General features: G+C 35.9%; 1 protein-coding gene across 1 annotated transcript; it reads right to left on the bottom strand.

Annotated features, from left to right (window-relative positions):
* Positions 1–5,634: 5,634 nt before the first annotated feature.
* Positions 5,635–14,397, bottom strand: PTGS2 (prostaglandin-endoperoxide synthase 2). Its single transcript, XM_073592870.1, has 10 exons — positions 14,138–14,397; positions 13,408–13,524; positions 13,176–13,319; positions 12,424–12,567; positions 11,409–11,590; positions 11,213–11,296; positions 10,853–11,099; positions 9,571–9,857; positions 8,865–9,012; positions 5,635–7,625 (listed from the first exon to the last, which is right to left on the bottom strand). Exons 1-10 carry the CDS (start codon positions 14,214–14,216, stop codon positions 7,219–7,221), a joined length of 1,839 nt encoding a protein of 612 aa, XP_073448971.1. The 5' UTR covers positions 14,217–14,397; the 3' UTR covers positions 5,635–7,218.
* Between the last annotated feature and the right edge of the window lie 522 nt (positions 14,398–14,919).

Here is a 14,919-nt window from a genome sequence, read left to right as displayed (position 1 = left end):
CATTGTCTCTGTATATTTATGCATATTTGTATACTTATTTCTCTCAAATATACACATATGTGCTCCAAATCGCATCAGATGCAAGAATTACTGGTTTACTACTTGTACTATGTTGTGATGACAGCACTGTAAATTTGTTTTATTGTATCTTTTTATGTGTTTTTTATATTTTGTACTTATTATATTGAATAAACATTTTTCAAACTAGATTAATTTTTCTCAAACTATTTCTGTGCCTTAAAAGTCCACCACAACAGGATTTTGTTTCTTTTCACTTAGGGGTGTAATCACTTTTGTTGCCAGCAGTTTAGACATCAATGGCTGTGTGTTGAGTTATTTTGAGAGGACAGCAAATTTACACTGTTATACAAGCTGTACACTCACTAATTTACATTGTAGCAAAGTGTCATTTCTTCAGTGTTGTCACATGAAAAGATATAATAAAATATTTACAAAAATGTTAGGGGTGTATTCACTTTTGTGAGATACTGTAGCAGTTCTCTAGCCCTTTTAATAAATTATTAGATTTATTTTATCAGAGTTCACTGTTATTTATTTGATTTTGACTATAGGTCAACACATTTTTATATATATGTTGCGTGGGAGGGATGCTTTCTACTATGTGTTTGCAGCCTAATTTTTTTTTTTAACTTTATTGCACAAGTGCGCAGTTTTCTTTCTTTTTGCACATACTACTAATAACCTGTGCCATTTGGACAGTATATATTTTAGCTTATTTAGATAAGTTAGTGTGGTTCATGTGCCAGGGTACAAACCATACAGGGCACAAAACAGGGTATTAGTCTAGCCTGTGTAAGTTTTAAAGATGGAAAAAACAAAAAGTAGATGTTTTGCTGAGAGCAGCCAATCCTTTTAGGTTAGCCAAGCAATTTGGTTATTGACCTGCACTAGAAAAACTAAAACTAAAATCTGACTGAATGAAATATGCTTTTTTATTATTCATACCCTATATATCAGAATTTAAAAGAAGTTCGAGAAGCTGGGACATTCAAATGAGAGAGACAACATTTGTGATAAGGAGGACAGGCTTGACCAGGCAATGCCAGCACCTCTGAATAAACAATTGTATTGGAATACATTTTTTGTATTATTTCCACTAAGCAGACACTATTGCCCAGGTGGGTGCACTTCTAGATATCCAGGCCCCCATTGGTTCGAATACAAATCAATTTTCAAGACAACACAATGGCAGCAGCAGTTGCAGGATGACCAGGCCCCTTGCCCTGGATGCAATTTTATTTGGAGCTCCTGGATAATTTCCAGCATGCACACATAATACCAACAAATAGTGGCAGCAAATCTACATAACCAGCCCCCCACTGGTACAACTAAAAAAAATATCTGGGAAAATAGAAGTAGCTGTCGCCACCCCAACCAACTGGTGTGTCATGGAGTGCTTACTGACAGAACCTCATCCTTTCCCTGCTCCATGACCAGCAGTCCTCGCCAACCCAGCAATCTTTCTTCCGACAAGGTTCCGGCTAGCTCCTCTTTGTATTGCTCATGTGTACCGCAGCCAAATTTATTTATATGGGAAAGTCATACTCCAAGGGACCACTGGAGGTCACCATGAGTAAGCTTACTGATAACAATAAATGGGGCTATAGTACACATATACAGTTTAAGTTGACCTTTAAGGCATCCCGTGCTCTGGGGGAGCAGGGTACTGTTGGCCGTGTTCCCCTCCTGGGGAAGGATTAATACAGAAGGAGAAAACACAGAAAGAAATGATGCACCCCTGGTGCCAATTAAAATAGCAGTGTTACAACATTCATAGAGAGTTCACCTATGTCACTAAAATTAGAAAGGCCAATGAGTTTGGAAAATCCTTTATTACTATTCACAACTGAACTGTTGCTTTTTCAAGTAAAATTGAACTTTTTTTATATATCCAGTCTTGTGGACTATTTATTTCTAAGCACCATAAGAGATCCCACGTACAAGGATAGAAAGGTAACAGCAGAAAGAGAAAGGGGGGGGGGGGGGGGCTGTAATAGTGAATGCTATGGGCAGTATAATTGAGCAGTGTATAGACTTTTATGTTTGGAAGCTAATGAAAGCCCTGTCTATTAGAGGCATTCTGTAAAATGTGAGTGAATTTGGACTCTGAGTTCTCAAAGTCCTGGAGAATTTCACAGTGGAATTGAGATCACCAAAAGCCCTTCGCTAATTCTTAATGCGTAGACCTAGTGAACAAATATTAGCTAATTCAGTCATTGTTTAAACCCTTTGAATGTTTAGGAGTACAATTAATCTCCTGTGAGTCACACAAACATTAAATTGGGGACGGGTTGAGACAAAAGTTTTTTTAATTCTGTCTATGACTTCATAGGAGAGGAGTTCCTCCAGTAATAATGGTCACAAAGATATGAGGTGAAAGGAGGTATCTCCAATAAAAAAAACATAGAGCACATGGAAATCATATCTTCTCCTGGGACACAGACAGCAAAAACAACTGACAAAGGTTCTAAGTCCTCACAACTTTATCCAAAATTGAAAAAAAAAGATAGATCAGATACAGTAGATTGTAATTATACTATACAGCAGTGTTTCTCAACTCCAGTCCTCAAGGCACACCAACAGGTCATGTTTTCAGGATTTCCCTCAGATAAAGTGACTGTGGTAATTACTAAGGCAATGAAACTGATCAAATCACCTGTGCAAAATAGTGGAAATCCTGAAAACATGACCTGTTGGTGCGCCTTGAGGACTGGAGTTGAGAAACACTGCTATACAGTGTATACTAATAGTGTTCATTCTAACAAGCTATTTACTTCCTATGTGTAACCCTATTACAGGATGCACACATTTTTCAATTAACATTTGTTTATATTATATTCATTTAAATGTCTTTTGGCTGCCTAATTTACAATGTTATAGCTACAGTATTCGTACAAAATCATCAGTAGCATGGTGGGAATAACTAGTTTTGCATGCTTTGCTGTATGAGTATAGGGAACATTGGGCTAGTAATTGCTGATAATGGAACAGGCTAATTTATGAAAGGAAGAGGGTGTTAGAGTATAAAAAGGCTCTAAGCAAAATCTGGCAATATCGTTTATAAAGTTTTAGTGCCATGTTGTAAACTCCCTTCTCTATTGGTAGACTGAAAGCCTAATATGAAGGATTGTCTACCCAGCTTGTAAATGAAACATTTGAATTTGGGAACAGAGTCTTTTATTATTATTATTGTATCAACAAATTTGCATGCTTGCATTTTTAATAAGAAGCCTTTGCTGATATCTTCACATAAATACTTGCATACCTCCATGGCTTTTTTTGAACATGCAAGGTCCAAGGCTACTGTTTGTAGCTTTTAATCATTAATGGTAAATCACTGTCCTGGAACACATGTGTACATATGCAAGAATGTTTTAAACAGGGGAATTGGCGCTGTCCGGCTATATGTGCATAAATGGTGATTCGTACAAGTGCAAAAAAACGAATAAACGTGTAGAAAAATTATAATAAAACTATTATTAATGTTGTGCGTGTAACCAATGTGTTGCAGGGGCTGGGGTATATCAAAGTGCAAACAATACACCCAGCAAGTGTAATGTAATAAAGTGCAACCTGCTCCTAAAATATATGTGTATGTGCCAATATCTCAATATATGCCAAATATCTGAATGTGTATAGGGGAATGTGCCCAAAGGTTGAGAAAGGGCAAAAAAACAGGGAGTCCAAAATACAAACAATTATGGCAATCAAAACAGTTTAAGCAATAAAAACAAACAGTTTTAGCAATAAAAAATGAAAATAAAAATAAAAATAAGAATAATAATAAATAATCCCCAGCATATGTGCATAAAAAAATCCGAATTATAAAAGGTGAAAACAAATGTGTATAGAGAAAACAAAAAATCTATAAAAAGTAAGTGTCCAAAATCAAAATCCTAAAGTGTATCCTTCTAGTGAAGAAAAACGTGGTCTCAGCATTAACTGATGTTGTCCCCGTCCTTTACTGCACCCCCACTCGTGCTTACACTCTTGGGGTCTCACACATCCATAGTATATGCCACTGTGTAGCAACTCCGTCCTTAATGTAGACGTGTTGGTGTTACCACTACAACCGTGCATGGGTTGTGCCAAAATTGGTAGTGGTAAGACTGCTGCTTTTGTGTTGCCTATACTGCAGAAACTCTCTGAGGATCCTTTTGGAATATTTTGCCTGGTGCTAACACCAACAAGTCTACATTAAGGACAGAGTTGCTACACAGTGGCATACACTATGGATGTGTGAGACCCCAAGAGGGGGTGAAGGATCTGAGAAGGATAAAATACCCCCGGACGGAGGAGCGCTTGCTGGATTCGCCATCGCAGGATTTTCTACATATGCCTTTTACCCCTGCAGGGGTTAGGCAGTCCGGTGAGTGTAAGCACGAGTGGGGGTGCAGTAAAGGACGGGGACAACATCAGTTAATGCTGAGACCACGTTTTTCTTCACTAGAAGGATACACTTTAGGATTTTGATTTTGGACTCTTACTTTTTATAGATTTTTTGTTTTCTCTATACACATTTGTTTTCACCTTTTATAATTCGGATTTTTTTATGCACATATGCTGGGGATTATTTATTATTATTCTTATTTTTATTTTTATTTTCATTTTTTATTGCTAAAACTGTTTGTTTTTATTGCTTAAACTGTTTTGATTGCCATAATTGTTTGTATTCTGGACTCCCTGTTTTTTTGCCCTTTCTCAACCTTTGGGCACATTCCCCTATACACATTCAGATATTTGGCATATATTGAGATATTGGCACATACACATATATTTTAGGAGCACGTTGCACTTTATTACATTACACTTGCTGGGTGTATTGTTTGCACTTTGATATACCCCAGCCCCTGTTACACATGGTTACACGCACAACATTAATAATAGTTTTATTATAATTTTTTTACACGTTTGTTCATTTTTTTGCACTTGTACGAATCACCATTTATGCACATATAGCCGGACAGCGCCAATTCCCCTGTTTAAAACATTCTTGCATATTGGATTTCACCTAGGTGACTTTCATTTTTAGGGGGGCAGCAGTCCTCTCTTGTCTCTTTCCTCCTAAGCGCGGAATTACCGTCATTCACATGTGTACATATGAGCTGTCCTGTTATAATTAGGTTCTTTCCAGGTTAATGACTTAGACCACTTTCACACTGAGGCAGTTTTCAAGCGTTTTAGCGCCTGTAAAGAGCTTGAAAACTGCCTCCCATGCTGCCCAAATGTGAAATCCCAAGTGCTTTCACACTGGGGTTGTGCACTTGCGGAACATTAGAAAAAGTCCTGCAAGCAGCATCTTTGGGGCGGTTTGGGAGTGCTATATACAGCACTCACAAAACGCCCCTGCCCATTGAAATGATTGGGCAGCGCTTCTGAAGCACTGCTTAAACAGCACTTAAGCGCCACTAAAATGAGTGGCTCTTTAGCGCTAACACTTGGGCGGCCCCTGTGTGAAAAGAGTCTTAATACTAAAGCAATTATAAGGATGATAGCAACATGAGCGTGCACTTTAAAAACATGTCAGCTATGGGACCTCCTATATCCGTATCCTGGCATGTTTTTAATAACGCTAGTAAGGAGATGATATAAAACAAACACAGACAAGGAAAATGTAATAATACAATTTATTTGAAATTGTAATAAATAAATTACAAAAATAGATGTAAAAAAGTACTGCCAAACAATAAAATAAGTTACTATAAATAAAATAACCTTAATAGACCAAATATTATACAATATGAGTTCTAGTCTCTCTTGGCACATATAAAATATCCAGAGTCCCAGCTCTGCTACCTTAGAAATATAATATGGGTACCTGCAACACAGATGTTTAAAATCCAGCCTGGCTTAAATGTGTTGGGACATACCCATAAAAGCTGCTATCTTCAGGGTCAGTGCAAATCCCAAAAGGTATAAATATTTTATATCTCAAAAAATATAAATAAATAATTGTTAACATTTCAACTCATTTTTAGTTTACATAAATACAGCATTAAGACAAGTCTTGACAAGGACTAGCAGAATGAGGACACACACTTTATTGGTTACAAGGGCAGTAAGTAGTTCCATCTATATACTGGAAATGGCCTGTTATAAACTGGCATGGTATGCAAGCCCTGGAAACAACAAATGATCTTTTCTTTCAACACAACTTTGAGATATGCCCTTACTTACATCAAACTTGAATAAAAAGCAACAACGCTTTTGCTTTTGATGGCATATCACTTGGAATATGTTATGCTATATTCTTATACTCAGTTGTAAGAAATCATTTTTGTCAAGTATTGCTATAGGATTTGATTCTATACACCCGACCTATGTGAGTTCAAGTAATAGTTAAATTACATATGCATTTAGATTGCAGTCATCCTACCTCATCTGATGTATAAAGATGCATAGACAAGTTAATCACACTGTCATGTTAGGCAACTTGAAATCCTGAGCAGCAGTAAAAATTCAAGTAGTGCAGCAGCATAAAGTGTCAAAATCACCCTATGACTGCAAGTTTTCCATACATCCCAACACTAACATATACAGCTTGAGTGGCATAAACATATGACTGGGCTAAAGTTAATATCAATATGAAAACTGTTTAGGTGCAAAGTAACCCAGATATAGAGATGTCTATTCTCAGCAGTCTTATTTCACAAAACCATTGCAAGCTCACATTTCATTGATTGATTTAGATGAAAACACTCTTTGCTCTATTTTTGTGTTACAAGGACTCTTTTTAACAACATGCAAACAAAAGTGCACGTAAAAGCACATAAAAATCAATCAGAAATCAGCTTACAGCAGTTTAGTGTAATCATACTAATAAATAATGATGCCTTTCAATTTTTATTAGCTCATCAGCACTCTTTGTATGCCATTAATAAAGCCTATTGACCCCAGAATTTATCCACCATCTCTCATTTCCTGACAGAAAATATTATAGAGGGAGCTTCCAGAAATTATCTATCAAGACATGGAGGTAAAACAAGAAAAATGTAACATGTTAAAATATCTGTCCAGCAGTTCAAGTTTTCAGTAATATCAATAAATAATATTAAAAATAACAAATACAAGTATAAACTGTTAACCACGTAGGCAGAATATTTCAAATAGTAGATAATGCTTTAGGAACAGGTAGAAGTTCTGTACATTGGTAACAAGCTTCATTTATTGGCCTAGTGTCTTGGGAATCAGCAGTGTTTACAGCTCTGAGGTGTGTTCTTTCAGTAGTACAGTTGGGTTAACATCATCCAGTGCAGAGTTAGAACTTGTGTTAATTCTTGCTAATTCAGCATTCTTGCTTCTTAATATATTAAACGAAGTAAAGGGACAGTCTTTAACATTGTTGCAGATGAGTTTTTGCAAAGAGGCACTATTTACGATATCAAAGCCCACCCTTCCACCAAATGTACTAGGTTTCCAGTATTCAGGAGAGCAAATTGGGTTACCCATAAGGCCTTTCAATGAAAATGGAGCACCAATTTCAACCATGGTCTCTCCGAAAATGGCCCCAGGACGGGGTTGTTCTACCAAAAGGCCTGTGTAGAATTCTACAGCATCAATGTCTCCATAGAGTTCTTCAAGTTCTGCAGACAATTCTTTTTCTCCTATAAAACATAAAACATGTTTTTTTTTTAAATCATAGAAATATAAATAATTTGGCCTTAAATGCCATTGTAAGGCTTTATTAAAACCTGACTCATGCCAAGATACATTTTTTTCCGTTTTGCAAGTTAGAACTTTCATTGAGTTTGAATTGCTGTCTATGCCCCATTTGGAAAATGTTCCCCTTACCTCTTTCTATTGGAGAGGTGTCAGCAGAACAGTAAGTAGAGCTTAAGCCCCTGTCCACAGTAAATAGAACTACTAAGAGTATTATATTTTGCCCTAAAGCAGATTTCTGTCCATAGCCTTGCTAATCTGTTTTTTCATCAAACCTACAGTTATAATATGCCACATATTCTATTTGCATAAATGGGAAGTACAACAGAACACGACACCATGTGTAATGCTCTATTTTTCAGAACGGTGCAACACAATCTTTGTCATTGCTCCTTAAAAATCACACAGTATTATTTGTCTTCCTGAAAGGATGTACTCAACCCAAACATGATGTTAAGGGACACTAATCCCAAGGTTTTTTCTTTAAGTCTCTCTATTTATGCTAAAGTGTCTATACCTTGTGAATCAGAAGTGTTTTCAACTGGTGTTTATGTTTAGAATCAGTCCAACAAAGCACTGCTAATATTTTATGTTCTAAAACAGTTGCCTTCTACAGAAGACCTACTAAACGCATTCACATTCTCATAGCACCAAGGAGATTTTGGAATAGATCTTAAAACATCTGGGATTGAAACTGATGGAAAAGGCATATTTTCAAGTCAGGGTGTTGCAATACTTTGTGTATCACAGCATCATAGCATCATTTTCCCTTTTACTTGGGCTTACATGGACTTGCATTTGTAACTGCATAGTGATGTACTGGGTTTGGTAAATATTCCAATAACCAGTGTGTGAGATGGGTTATTGTTCATTCAGTGTTTTCAAGGAAATTTGGATCTGAATGTATTCTTTGAAATGAAGGCAAAGTATGAGCCAGTTTTACATACAAATGCCTAGCAGAGACAAATGATTGGTAAACACAAGGTTAATTTGTACAGAAGCTGTACTTTGTAATCTCTTGTGTGCGTCTATTTATTGTTTTTCCTACATGTTGTCACTTGAACAATTATGTTTGATAAGAACTTGCACTCCTTGTAACATTTCAAAATAACACAAATTCAAGAACACATTTAACCCTATTACTGAATTTCTTTGAGCAGCAATAACAGAAGAACAAGCCATACCTGTCAGCTCTTCAAAGGATTTGAAAGGCTTTAGAGTAAATCGCTTTCTGTATTCATTGAGTGACTGGTATCTCATCTCTCGGCTTTGTTGTATGGAAGCCATGGCTACTCTGGAAATTGCTGCAGGGAAATTTCTTCCTCCAGCCACCTATGAGCAGGAAAAAACAAGTAAGGTTAGGGATCAAATAAAAGCCAAGACTTTCACATGACTAAAGCAGGGCAGATTTTCAATACTTGTAAGTAATACTTCTGAATACATGTGTTATCTAACACTGATCGGACTTTGTTGTATATTATATGTGTGCATCACATTTTATATATTTAAGAGACACATTCCTATATAATAATTTATATGTGCTCTATTATTTTGAGATTATGTCCTTTAATTCTGTTTCAGTTTCCTAAAACTAACCCTAAATCAGGGATGCCAAAGTTGGATGGAAAGTTAATTGGACAATTTTGAGGGTTTAGCTTGTTTATTACTATTAGCTTTCTACATATCAGAGATAAATACGGCATATGATTATAGTTAATGCTTCTATCAGTGTGTATGTGTTTTTGTGTGTGTGTATTTCTTAGAAATTCCCGGGATGTCTTCTGGTATGTTAGATGTTGAGATTATAATGTAGTAATAGATTTTCCAGTATGTGCATCAAAACTTGTCCCATAACCCTCATGTTACTAAGAATAACTGAAGAATTCTTACCCTTCCTGCCTGCTGTTTGGTAAATGATTCAACCATGTGGGATACTCCATGTTCCAACATCACACTATTGTTATACAGAAACTGTTGATAGTTGTACTCTTGGCCATTTATTTGGAATGTGTCTGGCAAAAGAGGGTGCCAATGATAAAGTGTGTTGAACTCAGCAGCAATTCGATTCTGGTACTGAAATCTCTGGTTAAACAACAACTCTGGGTCAAATTTCAGTTTAAAATGATAACCACTCAGGTGCTGCACATAATCTTCAATGACAATTTTGATGGTTTCACCTATCAAAAAAAATAATAAGGTGTTATTTGATTAAATGTAATTTGTCAAGACTAAAAATATACAGAAGCTGATGGTCTAGGAGTAATTATAGAAAGACAAGTGTTAAGATCTCAGACCACAGGTGGTTCAAAACAAGTAGTTAGAACGTGATTCATCTTTAAAGAATAAGTTGAACATATTTAAAGAACAAGTTGAAAACTGCCCATGTAGCAACAATTTCTCCCACTGTGCTCCTTACTGCACACCTTTATGGCCCATTTGTAGCAAGTGAGGCTTAATTAGCTCACAATATTAATTTCATTGGCAAGTCTATGGTGGCATAACTAAAAGTGGTATAAATCAATCTGGATGTCAAAACAAAAAAAGATAATAAATAGTACAGTCTGAATTTAACTGAAAATGACAATAGAATTTATACTGCTATTGTTACTAGTACAACTATCCACTAAATATAACAATCTATTTTAATGTAAAAACATTGCCATCCCTGTTTAAAATTACACTGTCAATTTTCAATGTTTCTTTACCCAAAAAACATTTTTTATTCAATTGATATGAAAGTTCTTTATTTATAATAAACGATAAGGCATAGGCTAACTTTTTTTAGGGACAGTTCCCCCAAAAGAGCTATTTCACTCTTGAGGTTTGAGTCACTTGATAATTTCTTTGGGTTTCCAGTGGCAAGATCTCCCTAGCCCAGATTCTGGCTCAGGAGTTTTGGGTGTTCCTGCCAATATTTTGGGCACATTGTAAAATATACACTAAAAAGACCAACAGAGAATGTTGGAGGCCCTCAATGCTTTGTGCTTGTTTAGATGTAAGAACTCAAGGGATCTGGCTACCAGTGTCCCATGGAGAAAATCAAGCAGCTTATTTATCCAGTATCAAAAGCTGAAATCTCCATTGTGATACCAAAATAAAATGGTCAACTATGTGTCTCTTGTTCCTGTTTTTTTCTGAAAGTAAGTTATTTCTGTATCCAAAGTGTACTCACCAATCAAAATAAGTTTTGCAGTCTGGTAAATACGTTCATCGTCCCACTCGGGATGCTCCTGCATCAGTATATCACAGACGCGGTTGTGTTCCCTTAGCCATATGGTAGCATACATCATCAATCCTGGTACAAGTCCAAAAACCTCCTGTCCAACTGCAAACTGAAGATGTTCTGGCACATGTGGGGGGTAAAGCATTTCAACTCCTGTGTCATTCACTGTTGGAGGGTACATCTCACCATCAATAATCTAGTGAAGTAAAGAAAAAAATTAATTGTATATTATTTCCATTATGCCTGTCAGATGGTGATCCTTGGTTAGTGCCATGTATCATTATATCTATAATAAAAAACCATATATACCTGGAATTTTAATTTTCCATTCTTTTTTAGACGTAATTTGTGCTGTCTGTCCAAAGATTCCCCATAGATGTGACTTAAATCAACCTATTTAAATAATACAAGGTACATATTCAGATCAATACATATTTGGATAGTTTCAAGTAAACTAAACATATTTTATATATGTAATAAAAAAGGAGCAGGTATTTGTTCTTACCCCATGCCCAAGTCCTTTAGTAAAGGCAGCTCCTCTTTTGACATCAGTCTTAAAGAATTGGTGTGTAAAGTGTTGAGCAAAGAATGCAAACATCACATTAGTTCCTTGCGGGTCAGGAATGAACTTTCTTCTAAGTAACAATTTCTCTACAACCTCTTTTACACTTGGCAGTTCTTTCTTTCCTATAATGAAAGGAGTAGAAATGTGTAGCAGATGAATAATAAGCATTACCAATATTTCTTTTATCTGAAAAGAGTACCTGAACAGTTAGTCTATCTAACTGGAACCTCAAGGTCTTTCATTATTAGTGTATACATCTACTTCAGCAGAAAGCTATAGCTTTGGACCATGCCTACAGCAACAATGAGCATACAGAACTGTAAACTTTCAACTGTCACTGAAACTTTTCATGATGAAAGTCTATTTAAAGCCACAACTTTCTTATGGAATAGGGATGGTTAACTCTGTCGCATTGGGGAGATTTCCCTTTACTTCTTGTCCTACATATACCACAGGAAGTGAGGATATAGCTCCCCAAACTCCAAAGGTAAAATCGTCTTTGAGACAATTATCACTGGTACAAGTATCCCTTCCTACTGTAATATTTCTCCTCTACTCCTCCTCCTCACATGACTGCTCAAATTTTGGCTTTCCTCACTTACAGTCCTAATGACAATGATTACTAGGACAAACAAAAAAAGATGAATTTCCCAGCAGGAACACAGACAATAAAAACCTAATGGGCATTCTAAACCTTACCTACTTTATCGAAAACAACAAAAACAAAGTTTTTGCTTCAGATATACTTCAACTTTCATACCCACTGTATGTCTATGATTACCTTCTTATCTACTGCAAATATCAAACTGCAGTTTTATATTCTCTGCTTACACCTCCATTACATGCCGTATTACAGATGTACATGCTGCCACTCACTAGTATATTTTCTTTAGTTTACTTGACAAACAAAATTTCATACTAAGTATACTGAACCAATATTCTATACAAGTTTTACCTTTCACACCCATTGGAGTTGGGCAATCTTCTTCCACTGGTGGCAGTGATCGAGTGTAGTATGAAATATTGGAATATGCTTCCCAGTTTTTGTAGGCATAATAGCTGTTGTAAGTAGGGGGGCTGTCAATCAGATGGGAGCGTGCTATAAAGGAAAATAAGGAGGAATTTTTATAAAGAATCCCAAATATATGGGTGTATTTACATTTAAATCCATATCTATAAGTGAGCATGTTCATTGTGATTTCTGTTTAGTGAAATGTGGCTGCGAGGTCTATAAAAGAATAAAGCCAATTCTACCAAAAGTGGAATTTCACATTTGGGTTATCGCTGATTTATTCTATACCTTACACATTTCTGTTGCCAGTTTTTCTGGTAGTTGTAGTGCCCACCTAAACCACAAGATCATAATTAAGTGTTTATAACTAATGAATCTATAACTTAAAATGATATGATAACCAACATGATTTTACTGTTTGCAAAAGTCATTTGCCAACATCATCCTATAAACCCCAAGCAATTCACTACACCAGAAAATTACATAACATTTTGAAAAAGGCTATCAATGAATGTACTGCTTTGGAATGCTATGATTTATTACAGTACATAGCCCAGCACAATTTTCTCTGCCTATCACTCTTGCAATAAATTCCTACTGGATGTCACAATATATAACGTAGACTGGGATTTCCCATGAAATGTTTCTCACAATGGAGTTTAAAATTGATAAAACACCTACAAAAGGGTACTTACATGTTAATACATAACGCATGATTGCATTTTGTAGAAAGGAGATATTATTGATTATATTCCAAACGCCTTTGAAGTGAGTTAAGATGTAGTGCACGGTATTGGGTGAAGGCTTTAGGGTAACTCTCAGCCATGTTAAAAATTCAGCTGTGGAAAGAAGAAAGAAGACCCCTTTAGCACCTGATTATGTAATGACAATAATTTCATGGATGGAAGGATGTGGTGAAACACTTACGTGTGGTACAGTTTTCCCCATAGTATCCTGTCCTTGTGCAATCACACTCATAGCGGTCAAAGCCAACAGTCATGCAAACCCCTCTGTTCTGACATGGGTTAGAGCAGCATGGATTTGCTAGAAAAGAACATCAATGTATTATTTTTTAATATACTTCCATACACTTGCTATAAAAGAACACCATTGTATTAGTTATTTTTCTAGACTTCTATACACTTGCTATAAAAGAACACCAATGTATTTAATATTTTTGCTACACTTTTATACACTTGCTATTTTTTTCCTATACTTCTATATGCTTGCTATAAGAACACCAATTTATTTCTTTTTTCCTGTACTTCTATATGCTTGCTATAAAAGAACACCAATTTATTTCTTTTTTCCTATACTTCTATATGTTTGCTATAAAAGAACACCAATTTATTTCTTTTTTCCTATACTTCTATATGCTTACTATAAAAGAACACTGATTTATTATTTTTTTCTATACACTTGCTATAAAAGAACATACATACATACATTCCTATATTTCTATATGCTTCCTATAAAACAACTCCAATTTATATATTTGTTTCTATATTTCTATTGACTTGCTATATTATAACTGAACTGTAGCAATACAGAATACAGATGCAAAATCAAAAAACAACTTATTTTGCTATTAGTCCTAAAGGCAATAAAAAGGCTTTAGGTTTCTATAAACCTGTAGATTTTGGTGAGATTTCCATACCTGCAATAGAAGAAGCCAGCAGGGAGCAGAGGAAGATTCCGAGAAGAGTCATGATTGTAGCAGTAGGTGAAGAGTGCATGGCTCGGTGTCCAGGAATGATAAATCAGTAGTGTGTAATAGAGGTAGTAGCAGGCAGACGTCTAGCGCTGGATCAGCGTTCCTCCTGAACTCTACACTTGTGGAATGAAGCTCAGTGCCCCTGTCTCGCCTTATATCCTTTACAATAAAGTGCTGCTGACGCAAAACACGGACACTCCCCAACAGTGTGGAAAGAAATCTTCTCTACATCATGCAGCACACGTCCCCATCGGTCACTAGAGGGCGCTGGGCACAGCACAGTCTTCCTGCACTTCTTCTGATGCTTGCTGTGATATTTGGCAATGAATAAAATGTGTAATAACTAGGAAGGTTGTAATGTTTCTTATATTGTTCGGTATAGCAGTATATTAAGGTAATGAATCATGCTTCAAAAACCACAATAAAAAAAATTTCTTTTCTCTGATTGTTTTTTTTAGTAATAATTGCCACATACACTGAGTCCCTATTATATCCTGGTCATATGCAGCCTCATATTTCTTCATGCTGCAAGCTTGGCTGCTGAGCTCACACTCACTTGTTATCCTGCTCATGGAAAGATTGTCATGGGAGTTGGATTTTTCATCTGTTCCTTTATGAAAGCCATTTTTTGCTGGTTTCTTGATTTTACCTATTAAATACCTTTAAATAAATATTTTGTTGGATTTAATAACTGTAATGTGGCAGATAAATAACCAATATAATCA

Source organism: Aquarana catesbeiana, linkage group LG07 (assembly GCF_042186555.1).
Source record: "Aquarana catesbeiana isolate 2022-GZ linkage group LG07, ASM4218655v1, whole genome shotgun sequence".
In the NCBI taxonomy this organism is placed as follows: domain Eukaryota; kingdom Metazoa; phylum Chordata; class Amphibia; order Anura; family Ranidae; genus Aquarana; species Aquarana catesbeiana.
Note: the sequence above shows the minus strand (reverse complement) of the source record. Positions and strands in the feature narration are given on the sequence as shown.